Below are 10,179 nucleotides of genomic sequence, written 5' to 3'. Positions count from 1 at the left end.
AGCATTTGAAAGAAAAACTTGCTTTTACACATGAAACCCACAAAGTATCTGAGAAGTCTTCCCTGGTAGGGGTGAGTGCTCTAGGCCCTATAGGCGGGAGTAGCATTTGAGGGATCTGGCATGTGGGTTCTCCTTCAGGCTCAGCCTGAACTTGCTGGGTTTGATGCTATTATTTGAAAATCGAACATAGAAAAATAAATTCATTAGCTTCAGCGCATACGAATGAATAAAAAGTTTACACATTTAAATAAAGACATTGGAACTATTTCTAACTACAGAGTAGCTGATCTCGAGCAGAGGACTTCAGCGACCCGCCACTTGACGCCTCTACTAAATGAAGTAATAGACATAGTGTGTTGTCAGCATCTGCTCGGATCCTGGTTATGGAATTGCGAGCTGCAAAGCCGGAGTTACCAAAGATGAATTTTAGGACCTCTGTCTCCATTTAAAATTTTTTTAATGCTCACATCCATCCCCATTACCGGGAGCCAAACCCAAATCTCCCGTGTGAAGAATCAAATCCACGGCGATAGATCACAGGGATGTACTCTCTCCTTTTTACAAACCAGAACCAAAATCAATTCTTGTCTGGCTGCTTCCGAAGCTCTGACTTTTAAATACCAAACACTTCACTCTCTCTCTACCTCCACCTGCACGCCCCGCCTCACCCAGAACCCGCCAAATCCTATTAAGGCCCGCCCCCGCGAGCCACGCGCGGTCCCCACAGGCTCCGCGCGCATCCCTGTTCCCACACGCTGCTGTCTAGTACTCTCACCGGATTCCCTAAAGCCCCGCCCTTCTCGCCTCTGCTTCGGCGGTTTTCATCCCTTCAGAGCGGCCCCTCCCCACCTGGCTATTTGGTTGGCCCTCGCCCTTAGCGTACGTCATTCACCCGCGCCACCCGGAAGCCGCGGTTTATAGCAACTGTTCTTATTGCCGGCGGCTCTAAGGTGAGGGCCGCGTTTGGGTGTCCCTGGGTGGCAAGGTCCCAGAGTTGGGAGGGGCTGAAGGCAGAACCCCTGGCAGGAGTCGGACGAGCCCACTTCGGCTGTTGAGGGGGTGCAGATGTACCGTGCTTGAGGCCAAACTGAGTGATCAACGTGGTCTGCCCGCCCCCCCTCACATTCCTCAGGAGCCCATCATGGCGACGCCCCCTAAACGGCGGGCGCTGGAATCCACAGGGGAGAAAGTGCTGCGCTATGAGGCCTTCATCTGCGACGTGCTGCAGCGGGACCTGCGGTGAGTGACAGTGTGGAGGGCCGGGCGTTTGGAACGTTCCACGTGGGGAGGCGGGGCGTTTGAAGTCAGGGCCTAGCCTTCTGATTGGTGGGGAAGACGTTCGGAGGTCGGCCCCGTGCGCCCATCGAGCGGGGAAGGAGGGGCGACGACATCCGGGGTGCGACTGGACTGGGATGTGGCGGTCTTAGCAGAGGGTGTGTCCGCGCATGTGCAGCCTCCCATCTCGGGCCGAGTTGGGCTCCAAACCGGTAGTTTTTGGGTTCAAATCCTTCGCTTGGCCTTTTCTCCATCCTGTGAAGACGGTGTACCCCGTCTCGCCTTTTTGTGCCTCAGTTTTCTTATCTGTGATATGGGAAAGTTGATGGGACCTTCCTCGGGGTTGTTTTGAGTTTTCATTGTGTCCATTCCTTGTAAAGAATTTAATATGGATACTACAGGCTCAATGAGCATGAAAAATTATTACTATCCTTACTAGTCTGAGTAGGAAATAGAGTATTCAGAAATAGGACCTTGAACATCCTAAAAGAGATGGAGGAGTTTTCTAGAGAATGGGACATTCTGATTGGAAAGAGGCATTGGCAGTGTGATAACAATACTAAGAAATAGGGGCGCCTTGGTGGCTGGGTCCTTGAGCATCTGACTTCGGCTCAGGTCATGATCTCACAGTTTGTGAGTTCGAGGCCCACCTCAGGTTCTATGCTGACAACGCAGAGCCTGGATCCCACCTACAGTTCTCTCTCTCTCTCTCTCTCTCTCTCTCTCTCTCTCTCTCTCTCCCTCTCTCCCTCCCTCCCTCTCAAAACTAAAGTAAACATTAAAAAATTTTTTAATAATAATACTAATAAATATTAACTAATACATACATAGATCTTACTATTTGGCAGGCACTATTTTAAGTGCTCTTTTTATGTTATTTTTGAGAGAGAGTGTGCAAGCAGCAGAGGGGCAGAGTATCCCCAACAGGCTCCACACTCAGTGGGCAGCCAACTTGGGGCTCAGTCTCACGACTGTGAGATCATGACCTGAGCCCAAATCAAGAGTCAGGTGCTTAACCCACTGAGCCACCCAGGCACCCCTATAAGTACTTTATAGTAAACGCTCATGTAATTCTCTTTATGACTCTGAGGTAATAATTGTCATCCCTATTTTATAGGTAGGTAAATTGGGTCCTAAAGAGGTTACTTACTTGCCAAAGTCACACGACTAGTCAAAAAAGAGAGCCTAGATTCAAACCCAAGCAGTCTGACTCACAATCCAAACCTTCACTTCTGCACTAAAATGCTTCTTTAGGGCATGGTGACATAAGGGTCTCAGAGGGTCATACTGTGAGGTATTCTGAGAGGGCCAGGGCTTCCTGTTGGTCACCATTCTCCTCTTGTCCCATCAGAAAAGTCCTGGACCATCGTGACAAGGTATATGAGCAGCTGGCCAAATACCTTCAACTGAGAAATGTCATTGAGCGACTTCAGGTAAAGACACCAAGGTTTGGTACCATTTTGGTGTATGTGGACAAGGGAGGGGGATGGGAAGAGAGACCCCAGACCAAAACCTGTCAGCTGACCTAAAAGTTGACCACTGACCCCTACCTCTTTTTCCCTGGCCCCACAGGAAGCTAAGCCCTCGGAGTTATATATGCAGGTGGATTTGGGCTGTAACTTCTTCGTTGACACAGTTGTGTGAGTGTCTACCTGCCCCTATGAGCCCACAGGGTTCAGCTCCCCTCTTCATTCAACAGATATTTTTTTGACTATTTGCTATTTACCAGACACTGTGCTAAGTGCTGGGGATGTGACAGTAAATCAAATAGGACAAAATCCCTGCCCTCCCAGAGCTTCAATTTGGGGAAGGTGGGAGGAGGGGATTAAAAAAAAAAACCCTCTCTAATAAACTGTATAGTATGCAGTGATAAGGACATCCCGCTCTTCCTCTAACCATTGTTTCCTCAGCCCAGACACTTCACGAATCTATGTGGCCCTTGGATATGGTTTTTTCCTGGAGTTGACCCTGGCAGAAGCCCTCAAGTTCATTGATCGTAAGAGCAACCTCCTCACAGAGTAAGTCCATTCTATGAGGATAGTGTCTAAAATAGCACCATTTGCAACACCCTTCTCCCTTTCCCCATGGCTGCCTGGGATGATACTTCAGGGCCCATCTCCCCTCCTCCTCAAGGCTAGGGCTGAGGACAGTGGAGATACAAAGCTGAGCCCCAAGTATAGTACATAGTAAGCAGTCAATAAATGGTCTTTGTATTGTCCATCCACACAAACATTTATTGGCTATCTGCTGTATGCCAGGCTCCATACTTGGTGGCGGGGAGGCAGACAGAAGGGTTTTTTGAAGGCCTAATTTTGACCAGATCCAGGAGGTTTTGGCCTATAAATCAGTAACAGTAAAACAAACTATCTCTGACTTCACCTCCTCCTAAGTTGTCTGCTCATCCACTGTGCTCTCACCACACTGACCTTCCCAGGCTTCTTTAAACACCCTCAGAACAAGCCCACCTGACTGCAGGGACTGTGCTCTCTGCCTGTAACACTCTTTCCCCAGGTACACGCCTGGCTTCCTTTCCCCTAACTCAGTTTAAGTCTTTCTCAAATGTCACCTCCTCAATGAGGACTTCCGTAGCCTAACTGTCAAATCACGACCCCTGGCTCTCCTCATTCCCCTCCCTTGTTCTACTTATGACCTCTCAATGTTTACTGTGTAATTTTACTTCTTTCTAAAATTCATTGCCTTTGCCCATTAGGATGTAAGCTTAACAAAGGGAGATATTTTGTCCATACCCCCAAGTGACCAGAATAGTACATGGCATAAAGTAGGCATTCTGTGTCTGTCGAATGTTGGAGGGGCGCCTGCGTGGCTCAGTTGGTTGAGTGTCTGACTTCAGCTCAGGTCCTGATCTTGCGGTGAGTTCGAGCCCCGTGTTGGGCTCTGTGCTGACAGCTCAGAGCCTGGAGCCTGCTTCAGATTCTGTGTCTCCCTCTTTCTCTGACCTTCCCCAGCTCGCACTCTTTCTCTCTCTCAAAAATAAACAAACTTTTTTTTTTTTTTAAGGGGTATGTTGGAAACAGATTGAAGTGGGGATTGAAGCAGATTTCTGGTGATGGCAGCAGGGAGGTAATGTGGGGAGAAAGTATGGGCTCCAATTGAGTTTAAGGCTTTGTGCAGGGAAGGGAAATTGGGAGTGTGGATGAGAGGTTTGAAATGTAGTTAAGGAAGGCCTCCCAGGGGCTATCTGGGGAAGAGCCTTCCTGGCAAGAGGACCACTGTGACAGCCATGTAGCAGAATTGCCAAGAGAGGGGACACTGAGCAATGCATTTAGATTAATATCATCTCATAAGAGTGAATACCACTCATCTAAAATTCCTTCTGGGTTATATTTATTCCTACATTCATTTCTTCCAGCATTGCCTCTCTTGTGGTTTTAGTGATTCTTCTCTTTTCAAACCTTTCCAGGGTTTCGGTGTTAGTTAGTAGACCCAAAAGAGCCTCAGACCTGCTGAGATTTCTTAATCTTAGTGATCAGACCAATTGGTGGAGGGGTCAAGGGGCTGCTTTCATGGGCCAACACAGTTCTGAACTACTGGTCATTTAGACCACATCCATTTGTTTTATTTATAACAAAGTTTTCCTTTGTATGTCACAGGATTCCTGAGCCTTCAGGTAGATTTTAATTTTTTTGAGACTTGCTGTCTTTCCCCCAAAATGTACCTGGGGCACCTGGGTGACTCATTTGGTTGAGTCCAGCTCTTGATTTCGGCTCAGGTCATGATCCCATGGTTTGTGGGACCGAGCCCTCCACTGTCAGCGCAGAGCCTGCTTGGGACTCCCCCCGCCCCCTTACCACCCATCCCCTGCTCTTCTCCCTCTCTTTTTCTCTCTCAAAAATAAATAAACATTTTTTAAAAATTTTTAATAAATATATTGTCAGTGCCTGGTTGGTTATTGTGATGAGAAATGTGATTGAATCATTTATTAGTTTATTGTAATTAGTAAGGCTTCTAGAAGTTTAATCTTTCTAGGAGATGAAAATTTGTGGGGTAGTTCACTCTCATTTTGAAAAGACTTTTTTACGTGCAACTCACTTTGAACTAACTTCCCCTCTCCACACCCCCTCTGTTTTTTTATGTAACCAAATGGCCTGTCAGTCCTTCCTATTCTTAGTATTATTTTGGGGGGAGTGGGAGGATCTTATCTTTGTGTATATTTTTCTTGATTACACAGAAAAGAATACACATCCACACCATAAAGAGACATGTAACTATAGAAGAGACAGAGAATAGGGGTGCCCGGCTGGCTCAGTTAGTGGGGCATGCAACTCTTGATCTCAGGGTTGTGGGTTTGAGCCCCACATTGGGTATAGAGATTGCTTAAAAATAAAATCTTTTGGGGCGCCTGGGTGGCTCAGTCGGTTGAGTGGCTGACTTCGGCTCAGGTCATGATCTCGCGGTCAGTGAGTTCAAGCCCCGCGTCGGGCTCTGTGCTGACAGCTCAGAGCCTGGAGCCTATTTCAGATTCTGTGTCTCCCTCTCTCTGACCCTCCCCCGTTCATGCTCTGTCTCTCTCTGTCTCAAAAATAAATAAACATTAAAAAAAATTTTTTTTAATAAAATAAAAATATAAATAAAATCTTTAAAAAAAAAAAAAAGAATTTGGGGCGGGCACCTGGGTGGCTCAGTCGGTTAAATGTCTGACTCTTGGTTTCGACTCAGGTCATGATCTCATTCATAGTTCATGGGTTCAAGCCCTGTGTTGGGCTCCACGTTGACAGTGTGTAACCTGCTCGGGATTCCCTCTTTCTCCCTCTCTCTCTGCCCCTCCTCTACTCACTCACTCTCAAACTTTAAAAATAAATAAATAATTAATTAATTAATTTAAAAAGGAGAGACAGAATAACTATTTTACCATTAACACTGCCTTACATATTTAAATCAGTAGCAAAAAAATAAACATCTTCCATTTGTGTTACAACTAGCATTTGGTAGACTTTGTATTTTTCTCCTTTTTAAAAAATGTTGCAACTCATAGTCTTTCATAGACTAAGCTTGTACCATTAACTAATTTTGTTGTTTTCATTGATGTTCAAATTGCCCTTAGAATCTGATCAGGTTCACTGCTCTGTTCTTTGAGTACCACCCCAGATATTTTTTTTAATATGTTTTTTGTGAGTTTATTTTAGTTTTTTTATTTTTTAAATTTTAATTATTTATTTATTTATTTAGAGAGACAGAGACAGAGAGCATGAGCAGGGGAAGAACAGAAAGAGGGAGAATCCCAAACAGGCTGTCAGCACAAAGACCAACATAGGGCTCAAACTCACAAAACCATGAGATCATGACCCGAGCCAAAATCGAGAGCTGGATGCTTAACTGACTGAGTCACCCAGGGGCCCCTACCCCAGATATTCTTGAAAGCATTCTTGCTCTCTGACAACAATACCAGGCTTCATTTATTTCTTGTCTTTTTTTGTGTTTTTTTAAAATAGTGCCAGGAGTCAGGGAGAGGGTCAGAGGGAGAGAGAGAGAGAGGGAGAATCTTAAGCAGGCTCCACACTGAGCACAAAGCCCAACGCAGGGTCTGATCCTGCGACCCTTGGATCATGACCTGAGCAGAAATCAAGAGTCAGACACTGACCCGACTAAACTACCCAGGCACCCCTATTTCTTGTCTTTAAACATAGACTCAACCATCTTCTGAGGACTTCAGGTTCCTTTGAACAGAGTAGTTACTTAATTATTTATTCAACGTACATTGGGTGACTACTATGTGCCATGCACTGTTCGGTTCCTAGGGATACAGCAGGGCACAAAGCAGACCAATCTGTTCTCTGCCCTTACACAGCTTATCTAGTCAGGGGAGCCAGATAATAAAAAATAAGTAAATGATACAGTATGTCACACAGGTTGACTATGCTACAGAGAAAAGCATGGAATGGAGAGAAGAAACACTGGGAAAACTTTTTTTTGTAACTTTGTATGGTAACAGGTTAGGGTTAGTATTATTGTGGTGATCATTTCACAATGTGTATAAATATTGACTCGTTGTACCCCTGAAACTCTGTTCTGTACCAATTATACTTTAATAGTGAAAGGAAAAGACACATTGCCTGGGATGGAGCGATTGTAATTTTAAATAGAATGCCTGATAGGATGTAGGGTATAAGAGTTTTGGGCTGAATAACTGGAAGGATGCAGTTGCCATTATCTGAGAGGGAGAAGATAGAGAAGGGGAAGATTTGGATGGGGAAGATCAGGAGTTCAATCTAGGACCTGTTAAGCATGGGGTGCTTGTTTAACATTGGAAGTTTTTGAAGATGTGGTTAAAACCCCCAAGGCTGGAGTTCAGGAGAGGGGTCTGGACTGAAAATATAAATTTGGGAGACATTGATATACAAATGGGTTTACAATACTGTTTTTTTTTCCAATTCAACATTCTATGTTGTTATACTTTTCTTACTGTATTTAATTTGCCTAAAATTGACTTCTGTGATAGCTCAGCACAATAAAATCCATATTTCTCCTTATCACAGTATCAAGACCCTGCGTGATCTAGCCCCTTCCTACTTCTTGGACCTTATCTTGGACTTTCTGTCCACCATTCACTTAATTCCTAACACTCTGACTTCCTGAACAGCTCTTCCAAAAGCTCTTTCCTGCCTCTTGGCCTTTTGGGGGGAAAAGACCCTCTTACTGTTTAACTCTTACTCATTCTTCATTCTTCAAAAGGGCCTTCCTTGACCTTTGGTATCAGTTAGGATTCTTTTGAGTGAGACTTATCCCAGTTGGCTTCTAAGATATAAGGAATTGAGGGGCACCTGGGTGGCTCAGTCAGTTGAACGTCAGACTTCGGCTCAGGTCATGATCTCGCTGTGAGTTCAAGCCCTGCGGCGGGCTCTGTGCTGACAGCTCAGAGCCTGGAGCCTGCTTCGGATTCTGTGTCTCCCTCTCTCTCTGCCCCTCCCCTGCTCATGCTCTGTCTGTCTCTCTCTCTGTCAAAAATAAACAAACATTAAGATATAAGGAATTGACTGGTTTATGTAACTCCGTAGTCAAGAGCCAGAGTGGTTTCAGACAACTCCAGCTTCCCAGTTAGGCCCAGTTAAGCTTCCAGGCTTAGGCTTTGGCATCTTCTTTGAGTCCTCTTACACCTGATATCCAACCTTTGCTAAATCCTGTTGACCCTACCTTCCAAGTATGTTCCAAATCCAGTCACTTCTCATCACTTCAGCTGCTGCCACTGCGGTCTGAGTCTCCATCTCTCACCTGGACTATTACAGTAGCCTTCTCACTGGACTTCCTGCTCCCACATTAGCTTTCCTTATCCCCAGTCCTCCACAAAGCGGCCAGGTGAATCCTCTTAAACCCTAGTCGGTTCACATTCCTTCTCTGATCACAAGCCTCCCTTGGCTCCCATCTCACTTAGAGTAAAAGTCAGAGTCCTTACCATGGCCTGGTGGGTTTTACACGATTGTGGCTTACTTCTCTGACCTCCCCTCCTACAGTCCCCCTTCGCTTATTCTTCTCCAGCCACACTGGCCTCGTTGCTATCCTTCAGACATGCCAGGTACACTCACACCTTTGCATGTGTTGGCCCTTGTGTCCAGAACATTCATCTTCCATAGATCCACGTGGTCCACTTTAAGTCTTTAGTCAAATGTTTCTCAGTACAGTCATTTGTAAGTACTCTAATTAGAATTGTAGCCCCACTCCCACACTCCTTATCGTCTCTTATCATTTGACTTTTTCATTTTACTTATAGCCATCCGACACACTCTGTATGTCATTCCACCATTTGTCCCTCTTAATGAGAACTCAAGCTCCATAAGGCTGAGATTTGTGTTTGTTGCGTTTGTTGTTCTCTCCCCAGTCCCTAAAAGTGCCTGGCATAGAGTAGGGGATTCAATAAATGTCTCTGAATCAGTGCAGTCCAGGTGGTGGCAGGGCATCTCCACATAGGAGCAGGTGAGGCAGTAGGTTCCACCTGCCACATGGAAGTCATCCAGGACACAGTTCTGGAAGTGATGAGGAAGCAGCATCCTCATGAGCCTAAGTGGGGCCCACTTCGCCCTTTCTTGTTTCTTTTCTCCAGGCTCAGCGACAGCCTCACCAAGGACTCCATGAATATCAAGGCCCATATCCACATGTTGCTAGAGGTGAGAGCAGCTCACCCCACTCCCAGACTCTGTCTCCGAATGTGTTCAGGGTGGTGACCTGAGGAAGGGAGAGAGCCAGGGACGAGAAAGACCATCTTTCTCTCTAAGCTGGAGCCAAGCTGGAGCCAGGCTGGCTCTGAGGGAGGGGAGGTCAGAGCAAGCCTGGGATGGTGCCTGGACCCAGTCTCTGTTCAATCTCTTCTGTCCTCTTTTTTCAGGGGCTTAGAGAGCTGCAAGGCCTGCAGAATTTCCCGGAGACACCTCACCATTGACTTCTTCCCTGCCTCCCCAGACATTAAAGAGCCTGAATGCCTTTGAGTCACATGGCCCTTCTTTCCCCACCTCAACCCCTGCTGTTTGCTCAAGTGCCCTGTTTCTAAAGCACAAAGTTATCAGGAGGCCCAGAGATCCAGTCTCCGTGTGAAACCTTTAAAGCACCCCTGAAGTCCCGCCTCTAGCCTGTTGCCTAGCAGCATTTGCCACTTGACTTTCTGCTCTGCCCTATCTTCTGTCGCCTTGGCAACCTGGGCCCCCCACCTGGCTCTTCTTTCTGTTTCTTTTCCTGGACATAACTCTTTGAATTATCATAGAGAATGGGCCCGTTCAAGGTGGAGGTTTGTTCCCAAGACACTCATTCCTGGCCCTAAGTTTTGCCCCTCTCCCACACCCTAATCATTACTGGGGTACCTTAGATTACACCCACGCCCGTCTCGGCTAAACCTTGGCCTCACCCCGCTTCTAAATAGTTCCAGTTCCACCAATGGGCACAAAGCCGAATCCCTCCCTC

General features: G+C 46.3%; 1 protein-coding gene across 2 annotated transcripts; it reads left to right on the top strand.

Moving 5' to 3' along the window:
* The first annotated feature begins 826 nt into the window (after positions 1-826).
* Positions 827-9,711, top strand: UXT (ubiquitously expressed prefoldin like chaperone). Of its 2 annotated transcripts, XM_058713123.1 has the most exons (7): positions 828-950; positions 1,133-1,239; positions 2,627-2,708; positions 2,848-2,915; positions 3,186-3,293; positions 9,329-9,392; positions 9,611-9,710. In XM_058713123.1, the coding sequence occupies exons 2-7, from the start codon at positions 1,142-1,144 to the stop codon at positions 9,662-9,664; spliced, it is 474 nt and encodes a 157-aa protein (XP_058569106.1). In that variant the 5' UTR covers positions 828-950; positions 1,133-1,141; the 3' UTR covers positions 9,665-9,710. The 2 variants fall into 2 exon arrangements, with proteins under 2 accessions (XP_058569107.1, XP_058569106.1); XM_058713124.1 differs by lacking the exon at positions 9,329-9,392 and having other exon boundaries at positions 827-950; positions 9,611-9,711.
* The last annotated feature ends 468 nt before the right edge of the window (positions 9,712-10,179 follow it).

This window comes from Neofelis nebulosa, chromosome X, assembly GCF_028018385.1.
Source record: "Neofelis nebulosa isolate mNeoNeb1 chromosome X, mNeoNeb1.pri, whole genome shotgun sequence".
NCBI classification, from domain to species: domain Eukaryota; kingdom Metazoa; phylum Chordata; class Mammalia; order Carnivora; family Felidae; genus Neofelis; species Neofelis nebulosa.
Note: the sequence above shows the minus strand (reverse complement) of the source record. Positions and strands in the feature narration are given on the sequence as shown.

Bases quoted from the DNA above. Each gene is read 5' to 3' on its own strand.
- UXT (XM_058713123.1), top strand. From the start codon at position 1,142: ATGGCGACGCCCCCTAAACGGCGGGCGCTGGAATCCACAGGGGAGAAA. The intron at 2,916-3,185 runs GTGAGTGTCTAC...TTGTTTCCTCAG, and splicing joins TTCTTCGTTGACACAGTTGT to CCCAGACACTTCACGAATCT. The intron at 3,294-9,328 runs GTAAGTCCATTC...TCTTTTCTCCAG, and splicing joins AAGAGCAACCTCCTCACAGA to GCTCAGCGACAGCCTCACCA.